At 49.8% G+C, this 18,379-nt stretch overlaps 1 protein-coding gene across 1 annotated transcript in view; it reads right to left on the bottom strand.

Annotated features, from left to right (window-relative positions):
* XPO6 (exportin 6) overlaps positions 1-17,046 on the bottom strand; it is a 98,033-nt gene extending 80,987 nt beyond the window's left edge. Inside the window, exon 1 of the mRNA XM_045072504.1 lies at positions 16,541-17,046. Within this exon, the coding sequence (XP_044928439.1) occupies positions 16,541-16,543 (3 nt within the window). The 5' untranslated portion in view covers positions 16,544-17,046. The remainder of the gene's footprint in view (positions 1-16,540) is intronic.
* Positions 17,047-18,379: the final 1,333 nt, after the last annotated feature.

The following is an 18,379-nucleotide window of genomic DNA, read 5'->3' as shown; positions in this document are numbered from 1 at the left end:
AGTTGTACCCTTACAAGGCTCTATTTCTGCACGTATCCCCTAGCACAGTAATCATCTGCTGACATGTACCTCCTCATCCAGAGTTTCAAAATTCCAGAAGTTAAAAAATTCTAGAACTTATCTTCACCCTTTCCATCCTCACATTAACTGTAGAGCAGATTTCTTCCCAATTATTTTGCAATGCTATTACAAGAAAGCCCTCAAATTCACCGACAGGTGCTTCCTCCACCTCCTAACTTTCCATTTTGGTAAAAAAAATTACCAAGTTAGAAATCACACCATAAGGATGCCTGGGTGGCTCAGTGGGATAAGTGTCTGTCTCCAGCTCAGGTCATGATCTCAGAGTCCTGGGATCCAGCCCCACACTGGGCTGCCTACTCAGTGGGGAGTCTGCTTCTCCCTCTCCTACAATTCCCTCTCCCCTACTGTTCCTGCTCTTTCTCTAATAAACAAAATCTTACACACACACACACACACACACACACACATCCACGCACAGACTTCGTACCACAAGTCTTTCCTTTTTCTTTTTTTAAGGGACTCCTTGAGAGGAGTGTGCCCGGGAGTGGGGAGGGACAGAGGGAGAACGAACACGAAGCAGACGACACCGGAGCGCAGAGCCCAATGCAAGGCTTGATCCCACAACCACAAGATCATGACCTGAGCCAAAACCAAGGCTCCGACGCTCTACTGAGTGAGCCACCCAGGAACCTCACAAGTTAAAAAGTCTTTTCACCGCTCCCGCCGTGCCCAGCGGCGCGGGCAGCAGCGCGGCACTCCTCCAGGATCAGAACTGCTTTCCTTTCCTTCTGCTCCGAGGCATGGTGAATCCAAGACCCCGCACTTAACCTCCTACTCTGGAACTTATCCAGGACTTCTACTTCCTCACTAGAACTTCGACTTCCTCATCTTTTCATCTGTATCATCAGCTCCAATAGTTGAATTTCTCTGGAGGATTACCGTCGATAAAGTAATGAAGACTCTTGTAACTCCCAAGTCACAACCCAGAATGATAAAAAAAAAAACCCAGGTTGCACTGAGCTAGGAGGTCAGCTGGACCCATTCACTAGCCAAGTGACTTGTTCTAGACACTGCAAGAAATACCTTTTTAAAATAACAAATGATTTATCAAAGGCTTTGGAGGTGACTGGCAATCATCAAAACCACAAGGGGTAAATGTCCAGGAGTCCGTGCGGATAAAAGTGGTCCACTCAAAGCCCTTTCACTTCCGAGCTGTTCGTTATCAAGGTATAAAGGGGTATTCTTTTTCTCAAAATCTTTTCTGATATTTCTTCGAGGTCTTTGAAAGCCTTCAAGTGTCTTCTCTTCATAAGAACTCTCCTTTAATGAGGCACCTGGGTGGCTCAGTGGGTTCAAGCCTCTGCTTTCAGCTCAGGTCATGATCCCAGGGTCCTGGGATCGAGCCTTACATTAGGCTCTCTGCCCAGCAGGGAGCCTGCTTCCTCCTCTGCCTGCCTCTCTGCCTACTTGTGATCTGTCTGTCAGATAAATAAATAAAATCTTCAAAAAAAAAAAAGAACTCTCCTTTAAGATTCCAATAGGATGGGAATTTTCAGCACTTCTCAGCCAAGTAGGTCTGTCCACAAGTGTCTGGAAACATGGACCAGTCACCCCCACAGTAAAATGAGATGAAGGCCACCTGGTGTTCCTCAAAGATAACCTGTGTGCCTGGGTCCTTAATCCACTTGTGAAGATTGGAAAGGGCAGGTAGGGGGGACGAAAGAGAGAAAGTATAATGATTTTTAAACAATAAATGTTTAAGGTACAACCCAAGAGTTTCAAGAAATGTCAGATTTATAGAAATGCTCTGACCTATATCCCAGGACAGGTGCCTTCCTTTAACCAGCTGGAGGCACTCTCTGCCATTAGGGGAGTTTCAGGAGGAAATAAAATCCGAGACACACTATGCATGACTGATAAACTCCCTTATGAAATTACTTCATATATTCTTTAGCATTCTAAAATAACATTCTGGTTCATAAACCCAGTTAACAATTACCAAAAAAATCACTTCACCAAGGTGAGCTCTGCAGCTTTCTGGCAATGGAATCGCCTTCCTACAATTAAACCTGTTTTGTTTTTTTTTAAAGATTTTATTTATTTATTTGACAGAGAGAAATCACAAGTAGATGGAGAGGCAGGCAGAGAGAGAAAGAGAGGGAAGCAGGCTCCCTGCTGAGCAGAGAGCCCGATGCAGGACTCAATCCCAGGACCCTGAGATCATGACCTGAGCCGAAGGCAGTGGCTTAACCCACTGAGCCACCCAGGCGCCCCCAATTAAACCTGTTTTTATGGGATGTTATGACAAACACAAAGCCAAGTGGGGAAGAAAGTAAGCCTTAACCACATGGATCATCAGAAAAAAAAGTTTAGAAAATGATAAGGTTATACAGTCCCACCATTAAAACAAACACATCGGTCAAGTCCAAATTTTAGTATACAGGAAATGTTAGTATTCTTATTCTGAATAAAATCATCAGCATAACATTCACCAACCAAATGTGCAAGCCATTCCAAACATAACTTTATGGATTCTAAAATTCAGCCAAACTACATTAAAAGAAAAAAATTGCTGGCTGACCCAAAAGAAAAACGTACAAAGATAAGACGACCAGGAGTGGTCAACAGACATGGGAAAAATACATATGGCAATAAAAAATCAAAAGACGTCCCACTTCACTGACAAGTAAAGAAAGGCTTGCACATGACGTGCCATTTCACTCTTCACGTTAAAAGAAGTTGTAATGGTCGGCCAGGAGGCAGGGAAACAGGAAGTGACTGCACCAATGACAACAGAAACTGGTTATCTTTTCACAGGACTAGCACCATCTATCACAATTTTTAAATACACTTACTGTTTGTCCCACAATTCTTCTAGAAATTTATCCTACAATTTCACAAAGTAGATAAAGTTATATTCAACATGTTTACTACAGTATTAGCAGCAAACACTAGAAATCTAAAAAAGCCAACATCAGGGAATTAGCTAACTACCTTAAGGCAGGCATACCAAGTTCTAGGGCAAAATGACAAAAAAAGAATCCATACTCGGGGTGCCCAGGTGACTCAGTCGGTTGAGCATCCAACTCTTGATTTCAGGTCATAATCTCGTGATCATGGGATTAAGCCCCAAGTCAAGCTCCGCACTCAGTGTGGTGTCTGCTTGAGATTCTCTCCCTCTCCCTCTGCCCCTGCTCACACTCTCTAAAATATAAATAAATCTTTTGGTGCTCTGGGTGGCTCAGATGGTAAAAGCGTCCACCTTCAGGTCAGGTCAAGATCCCAGGGTCCTGGGATCGAGCCCCACATCAGTCTCCCTGCTCAGCAGGAAGACTGCTCTCCCCCTCCCTCTGCCTGCCTCTCTGCCTACTTGTGATCTCTCTCCCTGTCAAGTAAATAAATAAAATCTTTAAAAAAAAAAAAGTTTAAAATAAAATATAAATAAATCTTTAAAAAAAAATCCACACTAAAAGATATCTTAACTGAGTTACTGAACTTCAGCAACATAGATTTCTTCTAACAACCATATATAAAAGGCAAGCTATCTCTAACTGGGGTAAAGGGACAGCACTGTATGAATTCGGCTAACAATGCTTTTCTTTTTTTTTTTTAACATTTTATTTATTTATTTGACAGAAATCACAAGTAGGCAGAGAGGCAGGCAGAGAGAGGGAGAAGCAGGCTCCCCGTGGAGCAGAGAGCCCGATGTGGGACTCAATCCCAGGACCCTGAGATCATGACCTGAGCAGAAGGCAGACGCTTAACCCACTGAGCCGCCCAGGCACCCCAACAATGCTTTTCTACACACCATTCAATGGCAGAAAACAATGGAGAAATATCAACAAAATGCTTACGAAAAGAATACACGAACCCTGAGGATTACCATTTATGGAGAACAACAGATAGGCATACTCAAACATGAAATAACTCAAGGAATATAGCAACCATAAACTCTTCTGAAAAAAATTATTAGGGATGACTGGTGGCACAGTCAGTTAAGCATCTGCCTTTGGGATAGAGCCCTGCAGTGGGCTCCCTGCTCGGCAGGAGGCCGATTTCTCCCTCTGACTGCTATTCGCCCTGCTTGTGCTCCCTCTCTCTCCTTTCTCTGACAAACAAACAAACAAATAAATAAATAAAATCTGCCCCCAAAATTATCAGCGAATCAATGTTGAATAGATTAAAAGGGTCAACAAAACGGCCAATCCCAAATGGTAGAACAATGTCCAAGGATCTGCAAGAGAGAATGCAAACCCAGAATTTTATACCTAGCCAAGATGTCCTTCAAGCATAAAAGCAGGCATTCCTGATTCGTCACATAAGTGATAATAAAATCTAGCCAGCAGGAAGATGAATTAAAGACTTCAGATACGAACCACAGTTAAAAGAACCGATGGGGAACACTGAATCCTTTAAAATATAAAATGAAGGGGTGCCTGGGTGGCTCAGTGGGTTACAGCCTCTGCCTTCAATTCAGGTCATGATTCCAGGGTCCTATGATCGAGCCCCGCATCAGGTTCTCTGCTCAGGAGAGAGTCTGCTTCCCCCCTCTCTGTCCACCTCACTGCCTACTTGTGATCTCTCTCTGTCAAGTAAATAAATAAAATCTTTAATAAAATAAAATAAAATATAAAACAATGACTAAATACTGGTTATGGTCATGGAACATACTATAAATGCTCTAAAGACCCTGACAAAGTAAAATAAGAACCAAGAATGAGAAGAGGGAAATAGAAGGAATGTTCTTATTTTTCCTATTATTAAGTTCACTGATACTGCCTAGAACTAAAACATGGAATATATTTATTAAAAATGATGCCATCTTCTTGGAGCACTGGGCTGATTCAGTCAGTAGAAAACACAAGTCTTGATCTTGGGGTCATGAGTTCAAGCCTCACACTGGGCTTACTTAAAAATAAGTAAATAAAATAAAAATGATTCCATCTTCTTAATAACTTTCATAATCTTTTTCCTTAACCTACGGGGATTTATCAAGAGCTAATGATTACTGAAGCAAAGATTCATTTGAAGTTTGACAATTCCTTTTTCCGTTTCACTTGTTTTCTTTTTTTGCTATTAAATTCAAGTGACCTCAAAGGCACTATGCTTAGTGAAAAGAGTCCATCTCAAAAGGTTACATACTGACTACAGTTATACACCATTCTTAAAATGCCAAAACTATACACAGAGAAACAAGTGGATGCTAGGAGAGAGGGTACGGGGCTAGAACACAGAGAGCATTAGGCTTGAGGGAGTTCTGTGCTGATGGGATCGCTCTGTACTTTAACTAAAGTGGTAGTTACACGAATCAACATATGGACTGAACTGCACAGAATCATAATACAAGTGACTGTAGGTGAAAACTACATGGGGTCTAGAGTCAGTAACTGACATGGACCAACATCAACTTCCTGGTTTTGACACTGGACACAGCTATTAAAGATGTCACCACTGGGGACTCATAATCATCCTTTCGCAACTTTCTGTATTTAAGTATTTCAAAAAGTATACACTTTGTTAAAAAATACAAGTAATAGTAAATTGATTTTTCCTTCACTTAAAAATGAACATGATCCCAGATTAAATGAAAGTACGCATTTTAGGACTCCTTCTCATTTATCCAGATAGATACATACATACAAAAACACATGGATATTTATGTAAGGTTAACTGTAGTTCAGGCTGGTAGGATTTGGGGTAACTTCTTTTTCTGCCAACATTCTTGGCACCTTTTAATACTACTTTGTTTTTAATAAGCACATGTCATTTTTGTAAAAATTATCCAGTTATTACTCTTTTGTAAATAAATAAAGACCTCTTCCCAGGTCTGCTTACAAGCCAATTTAGAAACCAATGATTTTTTTCCCCTCAGCTGCCTTCAGCTCATAAAATACCTTTACCTTCCCAGGGAGTCTGAGACCAGAGATCTTTTTCATGATGACGTCTGTATAAAACAGCCACAGGCTCTGTGAGGTACCTGAGCCACTGCACCTGCTAGACCTAATGGGCTTCGCTGGACTCCTCTGCGGAAAGTCAAGCCACCCTCCTCACTGCTGACGTCCTGTCATGGGGTCCAGCTACCACCGTGCCCGCAACCATCATTCCATTCCTATCGCATTAGAGGATATGCAGATACCTAGCTTTGCTGCTATCAGCAAACTTCTACCATCCTGCCCTTTCCGTTAGGAAGTCGGTTTTACAAGTTTTACGGTTAGAGGACTAGATGTACTATTCTTCCTGGGACAGGACACCCAGTTAGGCTACAGTTCAAGTGAATATGCCTGTATAAATGTGCACTGGCTGAAGGAGAAGCCTACTCATACGGAAAAAACATGGGCTGTGTAGTCAGAACCGTGAGTCTGAACCCCATCTCTACCAACCTGCTGTGCAATTTTGGTCAAGTTACTTACCTTGCCCTCCCTGACCCTCAGTGTCGTCTTCCCAAACGTACGACGGGAGCAGATAGGACCTCCCTGGCCGGGCCGCCGTTAAACTGAACGAGGCACCGTGCGCAGCGCACACGAGGGCCCCTCAACGAGAACGAGTGTCCTGATGAAACGCGCAGACCTCCTGCTCCCTCTCTGACCCCAGCCTCCTTCCTCTCCCATCAGCCTCCTGCTCCTCCCCTACTTCTCTCTACACTGGGAGTTTCCTCAGTCTCCACCACCCCTTCCCTCGCCACACCCCACCCCCACTGTGCCCCAGTACTTCTCCCAGCGCAATTCCTGTCTGGAGCCTCCCCCTAAGTACACATCGACACGGCATTTCTGGTAGCAACTTCCCCTGACCGCCTGTCCAGCGCCCCAGCCCCATAAACCACCACCACCACCACCACCCTCACTCCCCCTGCCTGTCCCCATCCCGTCTACTTGCGCAGAAGAAAAATGCCCTTATCAGAGCTTGCTGGCTCTGATAAGGCTCTGATAGTAAGACAGTGCTTACTATATTCGCATTCTCCAAATACTGCCATTGTCATTGACTAAGGTCTAAGGCCCACCTTGACCTTCCCGGATATTTTTTTTTCAACCCTCCCTCTTTTGACTGCCTCACTACGTGCAGAATGCTTAAGAGGCACTGGAAATGCAGAGGCCTAAGACTCACCCTGATAGGGACTCCTAAAGACAAGGAACTAATCCTCCGACCCACAGGCTTGGAGTGGGACCAAACGGAGACCAGAGGATTTGGAGTCTTTCTCATACTGTGCTCTTCCAGCTTCTGAACTGTTTGACACTTACTAGAAGGTAGTCTTACCATTTCTATACAGCAATAACAAATACATCAAAATAATAAAAGCCAAAAGAAAAAACCTAAGCATAATAAAAGATGGTAACTGTTAAACTACCAGCTGGAAGGCCTCAAAGAGAGGGTATTTAGGGTGACCTTGAAACGGTAGGAAGGTCTCACCTGCAAAACCGGAAAGGAGAGCAGAGCAGGCGGAAGAGCCTGAGCAAAGGGAAGTGCGAAGTGTGCCCAGTGTTCTGGGGATGACAGGTGGCTTGTTATGGCTAACGACATTCCAAATCAATCACCTTAAGCTTTTAATGGATCATCTTCAATCCATACTGAGAGGACGAAAAGTAAAACTGAAAAATCCAAGGCCCAAGTGCTCTCCATCATTGTGCAGTAATAACAACTTGGTCTTCGGGGAGTCTGGGCAGCTCAGTAGGTTAAGCATCCAACTCCGGACTTCAGCTCAGGCCAGGACACAAAGCCCATCTTCCCGCTGGGCTGAGGATTCTCTCTCTCCTCCTCCCTCCGCCCCTCCCTCCCTCTCCTCCACTTCTCTCTCAAAACAACAATAAAACAAACAAACTTGGTCTCTAACAAAGGGGGCCCTCTGCTCTGAATCATCTGAGGTCAAAGTGCACGCTCCCAGCTGAGCTCCACAAGGTGGCTCGGGTAGGAACGCACACGATGAACTGCTAGGGGAGAACCTGGAAGCTGTCAAGACACTACGAGTGCAAAAGCAAGAGACGTGGCCTGACCAAAGTGGACAGAATGGAGAGAAAGGCTGGGTCAGAACACAAGTCAGAAGAGCACCCACAGGTGTACACGAAGGGACTAAAAGTGAAGAGGAAGTTAAAGATGACTCAGGTTTACCACTTGAGTGTCTGTGAAGCAAGTCATGAACAGAACCAGGGCACGGGGCGGGAGGGGGTCACTAACCTGAGGCAAAGATGATGGATTTGGTTTTAGACGTGTTTGACCTGAGGTCTTCGGGACACAGGACGATACCAACAGCAGGAGAGTGAGGCTGCGTTCTCTGGGACACACAGGTCCTAACCGAAGCCATGAGAAAGACCAAGGGAGACTGAGCCAAGGCAGTCATGTCATGGGAGCCAAGAAAAAGTCCAGTGGTTGCCACGGGCCCAAAGGACAAGTCAGCGCCAGGACTGAAAAGAGGCCCTTTACACTGGCTCAGCACACAGAAGTTAGAGGCGATCCGGAAAGTGAAGACATGAGGTCAGTACACAACAGGCGTAAAACGTGCCGGCCGAGAGCAGCGGCCCCCAGCTCAGGAGCCCCTCCCTCCTCACCGCAGCCTGTACTGTCACATCTTCCTTGACGGGGACACGCACCGACAAGCCACTTTCGTAACAGCATCGAGACCCTTGTCCTGCCCCACGCCAACCCCCTGCATCTGAACCCAGCAGGAGCTGCCCACCCCCCACAGAGCAAAGTCTCCTGTCACCTTCCTGTCGGCTCTGTACCTGTCATCTCCATTCCCACCAAATCCAAATCACCCGTTAAGGAAACCCCACTGTCCCTGTCACCAGGTCAGAGCCCGCCAAACCGAGCTTGACCCTTTCCCTTTCCTTAATCCCCGGATTCTAGAATCAGGTTTTCAAGCAGTAAAAACTCTTACTGTTCAAGTCCTCCTCACCCCGATTCCATACCCAAGAACCGACCTTTGTCACATCCAGACATGCAAGGTATCATATCCGTTTCCCACACTGATCTAACCCTGCACGGAAGATGGATTCCTTCTCCTTCACGGGAAACACAAAGCCAAACTCCTGAGAGTACTATGGAAAGCCCTCCCTGATCTAGCCATAAACCGCCTCCACGGCCTTCTCGGCAACTACTACTTGACAAAAAGCACCAGAGCCAAACCAGTCTATCCAATGGCTTGAACACTACACCGTTAGTTACAGCCTCCTCTTCTGAAATACCCTTTCTCTGCAAGCTCTCATCACAGGGAACCTCTCGGACTCCCATGCTCTAACGGCCCCGGAAGCACCCAAGACCTCCTGGCACTCCCACCCCAACGTAACTGTCACCCACGCCAGAAACCGTTCCAGGCTCTTGGGACACGTCAGTGAACAGAGTGAAGACCCCAAGCTCTAGCGAGTCCACATTTAGCAGGAGGAGGTAACAAAAAAAGACCTCATAAATAACGTTATGTATATAAAATGTTTAAAAATGGTAAATGCAGGGCACCTGAGTGGCTCAGTTGTTAGGCAGCTGCCTGTGGCTCAAGCCATGAACCCAGGGTCCTGGGGTCAAGCCCCACATCGGACTCCCTGCTCGGCGGGAGGCCTACATCTCCCTCTCACTCCCCCTGCTTGTGTTCCCTCTCGCGCTGTCAAATAAATAAATAAATAGAATCTTTAAAAAATAATAATGAATTTTAGGAGGGGGCGGGAGCCTGCGGGCCTGCGGGGCCGGCACCCAGTTCTGAAGGGCAGCGCGCAGGCTGAAGATGCGATCACTGGGTGCGCGAAAAGAAGTCCTGCAGGGTGGAGCCGTCTCTTCCAAGAGCGGCGGAGGCCTGCAGAACACCACGTAGCCTTGGTCCAGGGACATGCAGGCAGCCCCGGCGACACTGCCAGCCCGGACAAATCACGTGAAAACTGGGCTGGAGGGCCCCAATTGCAGTAAATAATTGGTGACTGGGGCTTTAAAGTTCCATAGTTGGTTCTGGGGTATTGCATTTTGAGAAATTCTTTCTAACCAAATGGCCTAGTCTGGCCCAGTCAGAGTCTGTTGTGAGGGGGCCTGGAGGGCTCATCATGATCCCTGGGATGGAGCCCCACATCGGGCTCGCAGCTCAGCGGGGAGTCTGCGCCTCCCTCTGCCTGTGCTTTCTAAAATGAATAAATAAAATATTTTGTAAAAACAAAATAAAATAACTTAATAATAAATTTTAAAAAATAAAAATAGATGGGGCGCCTGGGTGGCTCAGTTAAGTGTCTGCCTTCAGCTCAGGTCATGACCCCAGGGTCCTGGGACTGAGCTCTGCACTGGGCTCTCTGCTCTGTGGAAAGACTGCTTCTCTCTCTCCCACGTTCCCTGCTTGTGTTCCCTCTCTCACTATTTGTCTCTGTCAAATAAATAAAGTATTTTTTAAAATAAATAAAATGGTAAATGCTACACAGGGCGCCTGGCTGGCTCATTCAGTAGAGCACGCCAATTCTAGATCTCGAGGTCATGGGTTCAAGCCCCACGTTGAACATCAAGCTTACTGGAAGTAAGTAAATAAGAAAGAAGGTCAATGCTACAAAAAGAAGTAAAGCGGGCTGTGAAGGAGGGGTCAGAAGCTCCGGGGAGGACGTGAGAACCAACCACTGCTGTAGCGCCCGCACAGGGAGGGACCCTGACTGCGAGCTAGAGAGAATGGAAGGCCAGCGGTCAGGGAGCGCTCTCCCCTGGAGTTCTCCCGCAAAGGGGAACAAAGACATGGGGCAACAGCCGACCTGGCTAGAAGCAGTAAAGAAAGGTATTTACCATGAGAAGACCTGCCATGTTTGTGTCCTGCAAGTACCCAGCCCGAGAAAGTCCTCAGCACTCAACCAACGTTAACTCCTACACTTTCCCTTGACACCGGCGATTTTGTCATCTTACTGGCTCATACCAGATCTGTACAACTACCTGCAAACTTTTCCTAACCCTTCAAGACTCCGACGTGCCTCCTGGGAGAGCTCCCCTGGCACCTCTGCTCCGGAGTCCCCCTCGGCGGGGCTGCCTTTGTTCGCACGCATTCCTGCCCTCTCACATCACCACGGCCTCTTGCAATGGCTGCAATACAGCCCCATGCGCCTCGCGGGAACGGCTCCTGGAGGCCAGGCGCCACTAACCCCCGTGGGGTCGAAAGTAACAAAAAAGCTCTCACTGTGCTCTGACTCTTGAGCCAGACTGCCTGGGTTTGAAGCCCCACTTCATCACTCAGCTGCAGTGTGGAAGGGCCCTGGATATTCTCATCCATTTAATGAGAAATAAAAATAGCATCTATCTCCTGGCATTGCTGGAAGAGTCACGGAGTTAACATGTGTAAAATACAGGGCATCCTCTAAACGCTATAACTATTAACTATTGTGTTATTATATTGTACCCAGAGTACCTAAGATTATAAGCTTGACATCGGAAATCAATCAACATTTCACGAATGAATAAACTGAGGCATTAAAAAGCTCTGTACATTACAGTCTGTGTTTTCTTTAACTTTCCCAGTAAAGTAATTTCGTCCTTTGAACCAGGTCATGTCTAATTTTCTCAAAAGCTGTTCAAGTCATTTCTTGATCACCGAACCTGCCTCCCAAACTAGCTCTAATTACGCGACTGCCTACAGACCCTCTGAGGACCGCGGACCCTTTCCCTAGCATCTCCTCACACCCCCACGGCTTCTTCATACCTCCCGCGCACCGAGGGGACCATGGAACAACACTGATGACCAAGTGTGACACAGCTCCTGAGTGGCCGAATCTAAGGTCTGATTTTGCCTCCGTTATAGTGACCACTCACCACTTGTTATGGGAATGCCACGGAAGGGGACATTCAAACTTAAGTCTTTGTAACCAAAACAATTTCCTAAGCAACTAGAGAACCACTAATTTAAGCAAGAGCTCGGTTTTGCACACCATTTCCACAATAACCAACAGCTCACTCGGTATTAGGTAACAACTTTTCAGAGAAGTAGTGGGAACCTCTGAGATATTACATCACTTAGGAACTCATGGGAATTCAACAAAAGCCAATGATTTAATCAAATGTACTTACAGTACAGTTGTTAGAGTAATTCTGGACTACACTACACATTTTTTTTGTTCTTACATTTTTATTTATTTAGTTGAGAGAGAGCGAGCAGCTGGAGGAGCAGAAAGGGACAAGCAGACTCCCCACTGAGGAGGGAGCCAGACCCAGTGCTCAGCCCCAGGACCCCAAGACCAGGACTCTAGCCTAAGTCAGACACTTAACCAGCCCCCATCACCATCTACCTCAGAACCAAACAAAATATATCCGGGTGGCGTTCCAATGATCTTCCATGATCTTCCGTGTGAGACCCGCGCATGTGTGGATGGACAGGCCCCAACGTACAAATGGTTCAACTTTAGGAGGCTGCAAATGCAATTCACAATCAGTAGAAACCATACTTGGAATTTCGACTTTGGATCTATCCCTGGGCCGGCGACATGCCGTACAAAATTCTCTCGAGATGCTGGGCAGTGGCAGCCGACTACGGCTCACAGTCAGCCCACCATCACCAGGGTCAACAACCGACACAGCCACAACCATTCTGTCCCTCGCCTTCAGTGCAATATTCAGTAAGTGACATGAGATATTCAACACTCTGATATAAAACGGGCTGTGTTAGATGGTTCTGCCCAACAAGCCACCCCTTGTACGCTTACCCGTTCTAAACACATCGAAGGGAGGCAAGTCAGGTGTAGTAAATGCATTTTTGACTGACAGTATTTTCAGCTTACAAGGGGTTTATCGGGACATAACCCCACTGTAAATGGAGGAAGATCTGTCCTGCCAAAAAGCGCAGGCCTTGCAGTAGAGTGCCTTGGTCCAGATGCTGGCTCCACCCAGGAATCCTACAGCTCCTCTGTCCTCAGCCCCTCTGGTAAAACTGGCAAGAATGTGGGCGCCTGGGTGGCTCAGTGGGTTAAAGCCTCCGCCTTCAGCTCAGGTCGCAGTCCCAGGGTCCTGGGATCGAGTCCCGCATCGGGCTCTCTGCTCAGTGGGGAGCCTGTTTCCTCCTCTCTCTCTGCCTGCCTCTCTGCCCACTTGTGATCTCTCTCTAAGGAATAAATAAATAAAATCTTTAAAAAAAAAAAAAAAAAAGCTGGCAAGAATGTAACCTAGCAGGGTGGCCTTGTTAACCAGACCAGACTGACTGACACAAGAAAAACGATCGCTAGCTCACAGCAGATCCGTAATAAATGGTGTTATCGCATTATACCATGTTCATCTCATCAGGATTGAAGTTTTACAAAGACATGAAAAAGACTCAAACAGGGACTCCTGGCTGGCTCAGTTGGTTAAGCGTCTGCCTTCGGCTCAGGTCAGGTTCTCGGGGGTCATGGGATGGAGCCCTGCACCGGGCTCCCTGCTCAGTGGGGAGTCTGCTTCTCCCTCTCCCTCCACCCCTCCACCCTGGCTTGTACAGGCGCTCTTACACGATCGTCTCTCAAATAAATGAATAAAATCTCTTATTAAAAAAAAAAAAAAGGCGGGGGTTGGGTTGGGGCACCTTGTTGGCTCAGTGGGTTAAAGCCTCTGCCTTCGGCTCAGGTCATGATCCCGGAGTCCTGGGATCAAGTCCCGCATCGGACTCTCTGCTCAGCGGGGAGCCTGCTTCTCCTCTCTCTCTGCCTGCCTACTTGTGATCTGTCAAGTAAATAAATTAAAATCTCAAAAAAAAAAAAAAAAAGCGGGGGGAGAGGCTCAAACATGTGTCAACTATTACTCCTAAAAGTAAAAATGTTAAGTAAGAAATAAAAAGGCAAAAAAGTTCCTGGAATAAAGCAAGGGATGTGATCCCAGGGGGAAAATCTCCTCCTCCTGTAGACACACACCAGGCAACAATTTCCTCGCATTCTGGTGACGAGGCCTGCCCCACCCACACCCCTGACCCTTGGATACCTACAGGATGTGAACCCCCAGTGTGAGTGATGAAGAAAGGATCTGATGAGAAGGTCCTAATCTGGTCACAGTCACTGTGGCCACCCCTTGCCTGCTTAAGTATGTGAGGTTGAGCTTACAAAACGCTTGACTCGTAACTTAGTCCCAGAAAAAAATGTACATTGTAATCATGGAGTCAACTACTTTACAACAATTGCTCAGAAGTGGCCATTTTCATAATGTTCTGATTGCCAATTAAAATGAATTCTGAACGCAAGGATGCTGGGCTAGCTTAGTCAAGAGCTGGTAAGATTCTGCCAACGGGGGTCCTAAACCTCCATTCCTGGCAAGCTCCCTGAGGGGAGGAGCTTGTCTGCCCGTTCATCAGACATTTCCTAGAGCCTGGGGTCCCGCGGCAACTTAAAATTCAAGGAGAGATTTCGACACCCCTGTTCTAGGCAGCATCACTCACAACAGAACATTATTTAGTGTTTAAAATGAAGGAAATCGGACACATGCTACAACATGGGCGAACCTCCCGGACATCATGCTGAGTGAAGCCAGTCACAAAAGACCCAATACTGCATGATTCCGCTTCTGGGAGATACCGAGAGTCGTCAAATTCCCAGAGACCGAAAACAGAGCGTGGCCGTAGGGGATGAGGAAGAAGGGAATGAAGTTATTGCTCCATGGGTACAGTTTCAGTTTTAAGATGAAATAAGTTCTGAGGATGGGGGGGATGTACCTTCACCACAATGTCAAAGTACAACGTGACCCTGGAACAACATGGCTTTGAACTACACGGGCCACTTACACACGGAGGGGTTTTTTTTCCCCCAATAAAACAGCACAGCACTGTAAATGCACTTTCTCTTATGACTTTCTTAGTGGTATTATTTTCTCTCGCTTACTTTGCTAAGAATACAGTATAGAATACATACAACATTCAAAACAAATATTAATCGACAGGTAACGTTATCAGTAAGGCAACAGGAGACTAACGGTAAAGTTTTGGGGGAGTCAAAATTATAGATGAATGAGGAGCCTGGGTGGCTCAGTGGGTTAAAGCCTCTGCCTTCGGCTCAGGTCATGATCCCAGGGTCCTGGGATCGAGCCCCGCATCCGGCTCTCTGCTCTGTGGAGACCTTCTTCCTCCCCCTCTGCCTGCCTCTGCCTCCTTGTGATCTCTCTCTGTCAAATAAATAAATAAAATGTTTAAAAAAAAAATTATAGATGACTTTCCACATGGGGGGGGGCAGCGCCCAAGACCCCCACCTTGTTCAAGGGTCCGCTGTACTTAATGCTACTGAACTGTATGTAACACCTAAAAATGGCTAAAGTGGTACTTTTTATGTTCTATGTATTTTACAACTTAAAAAGAAGAACCAGGAAATTAACGTAAGACTAAATGAAGGAAGCAATGCGGAGTACTACCTTCATCCTCACGCCGTGTTCTACCTCCTGCCTCCGGATTGTTCATTAAGGGACTCCTACCACCATATTTTACAGATGAGAAAGCCGGGCCTCCGAGAGCTTGGCCCATCGGCCGCTGCACTACACACCGCACCTGCTACGCGGGGCTGCTCAGCATTCACGGTGCCTTTTACCCGCTGGTTGGAGGCCGCGTGAGGACAAGGGCCGCGACCGAGGTCTTCTTTCGATGCCCAGAAGCTAACGCAACACCGCACAGGCCCCTGGAATGTTTTAAAAAGTCGCACTGGCCCGAGCACCTGCATCACAGATGTCATCATGTCCCTTTCTCTACGAGGTCCCCACAGCACTGAATGGTCAGCCTTAGCACCGCTCCCCTCCCGGGGGTGCTCCAACACAGCCTGGGCACTGCAGCGCTCCCCCTGAGGCGTGCTGTGTACCCGAGCTGGGGCACATAAAGGGTCGGACACAGCCCGGCTGCGGGGCGGTCGGGCTGGGGACGCAGGATCCCACGGCAAAGCCTCCTAGACCGGTGCGAGCACAGAAGTCGGAGCAAGCGCGGGGGGCGGCCTCTTCCCAAGAGGTGGGTCCGGAGCGGGACCTGCGAGGGTGAAGCTTCCCGGGCAGGACCGGGGGAAGGCCGGGGCGTGAAGCGGAAGCAGCCGCCCGCCGCGCGTGAGCGGCCCCACTCGGACTCCGCTCCGCACCCCCGGCCAGGCGACCTCTGCGCATCCCCAACCGGTTTCCTTCGCTGTGACACCACGGCCAAGCCCCCATCGCACCCCTGACAGAGGCGCTGGAGGCAAAGGGCCGAGTTCACACCGTGCCCCCGTCACTGAAGAGTGACCTTGAGCTCGGTAACCAGCTGCCCGGTGCCCCGGTCTCCCCCGGGTCAGGAGAGCGCGACGGAACCCGCGTCACTCACTCGCCCGGGCCCAGGCACACCGTCCGCCGTCCACGCGCGGCAGCGCCGCAGGCCAACAGGCTCGACGCGCAGGGACGCAACCCCCAGAGGCCGGGGCAGTGCCCGCTGCGCCGCCAGGTCGCTCCCAGGCCCGACACGGCGCTGGGGGGAGGGGAGCGCCGAGCCGGGGCGGCCGAGCCCGCACGCGTGTGTCCCCGCCGCGCCCGGCACGCGCCTCTCCCCGCCGCGGCGAGCAGCGACGGCCAGCAGTCCCGGGGCCCGCGTCCGCCCGCTCAGACCCCGCACCCAGAGGCCCAGGCCCGCGGCCCCACTTACCATGCTGGCCGGGGGAGGGCGGCTCAGGTGAGCTGGCTCTCGAGCTGCGGACACGTCCCGCGCGCACAGGTCAGGTCATGGTCCCCGCAGGCTCGGGAAGTCCCCCGCCCAGGCCCAGACAACCGCCGCCCCACCCGGGCCCCGCGGGGACCCTCTAAAGCGAGCGCAGCCCCCCGGCCCGCCTCATCGGGGACCCCCTGAACAATTCATCCAGAACCACCCGCCCGTCCCCAGGAAAACGGAAAAAAGCAGGAAACGGGGCTCGGAAGCCGGGCAGAGGGCAGCGGCTGGGGGGGGGGGCGGGGCGCCCCGCCCGGGCCCGACCCCCGAGGGGAGGCTCCGGGCCCAGGCAGGGGCTCCCGGCCTCCGCGTCCAGAAGCGGCCGCGGGCCCGGCCCCGAGGCTGAAGGGGCGGAGGCCGAAGGGGCCCCGGCGGCGCGGCCCGGGCGGCCGGCTCAGGGAAGGGGCCCGCGGGCCCGCGCTGTCCTCGCCGCCTCAGCCCGCACGGCCGCCGCCGCCGCCCCCCGGAGCATCCCGGCGCGCGCCCGCCCCGGAGCCACCCGCTCGCGCCGCGCGGCCGCCCCCGACCAACAGCCCCAGCGCGCCGGAAGTGGCGAGCGCCCGGCGCGGCCCCACGGCGCGGCCGCCGGGCTGCGGCGCTGGAACCGGACCAATCCGGAATCGAGCGGGGCGGGGGGACGGGGGGCGGGGCGGGGCCGCACCTGACGGCTCCCGCCCGGCCCCGCCCCGCCCGCCTGGCCCCGCCCCGCCGCCCGTCCACGCGGGCCGGCGGCCATGTTGGTAAAGGGCGCGGGTCGGCCATCTTAGTAAAGGGGCGGTTTCCCTTTCGCTTCGCGAGCCCATTCATTCCGCCGGTCTCAGGGAGCGTCTTCCACGCGCCGGGCTCCGGGGGCCCGGAAGTCCGTGGCCCCCAGCCTCCGCCCGCGTGGGGCCGACGGGCCTTCAGTCCACGCGTGCTTGAGCCCTGCCGTGGCCCAGGCGCTAGGACTGGTGCAGTAGACCCTGCGCGAGGAGGCCAGAAGCAGCGAGGGCAAGTGAACCAGTTAACCGTGTGAATGTTGGGAACGCAACAAAGTAGCAGCGCGCTGAGCTAGAAAATGCCGGGGAGGCACGGGAATGTCAACGGACATTACTGTAAAGTCAGCAATGGGAAGCACGATCAAAGCCGAAGGAGCCGAGAGAGGCGGCTGCCGGCTCAGTCGGTGGACCGGGCTGATCTCAGGGCTCTGAGCTTGAGCCCTGCCATGGGTGTAGAGATTACTTTAAAAAAAAAAAAGGGGGGGGGGCCCTGGCTGGCTCAGTTGGTAGAGCAGGCATCCCTTGATCTTGGGGTTATGAGTTTGAGACCCATGTCGGGTATGGAGATTACTTAAAAAGAAAATCTTTACAAAAATAAAAATGAGATCATAAAATCTTTAAAAAATAATAATAAATAAAATAAAAGCTAAAGAACAGCAACAGCAGAGGAGCTGAGGGGGTAGAATGTGAGGCGTTCCTGTTCCTATCCTCCAACACGCTTGACTTGTGAGAGTGCTGATTTTAAGGAACAGAGGCAGTAAAGAACACCGACCCATAAGAGGTTGGGTCCTCGCGTGTTCCCACCGCATGGACTAGAACAAATTTGGATGACCCGGTGGTTTTCTTTCTTTCTTTTTTTCTTTAATATTTTATTTATTTATTTGACAGACAGAGATCACAAGTAGGCACAGAGGCAGGCAGAGAGAGAGAGGAGGAAGCAGGTTCCCTGCTGAGCAGAGAGCCCGATGTGGGACTCGATCCCAGGACCCTGAGATCATGACCTGGGCCGAAGGCAGAGGCT

The sequence above is a fragment of the Mustela putorius genome, unplaced genomic scaffold, assembly GCF_011764305.1.
Source record: "Mustela putorius furo isolate JIRA1106 unplaced genomic scaffold, ASM1176430v1.1 tig00004039_pilon_pilon_pilon, whole genome shotgun sequence".
In the NCBI taxonomy this organism is placed as follows: domain Eukaryota; kingdom Metazoa; phylum Chordata; class Mammalia; order Carnivora; family Mustelidae; genus Mustela; species Mustela putorius.
Note: the sequence above shows the minus strand (reverse complement) of the source record. Positions and strands in the feature narration are given on the sequence as shown.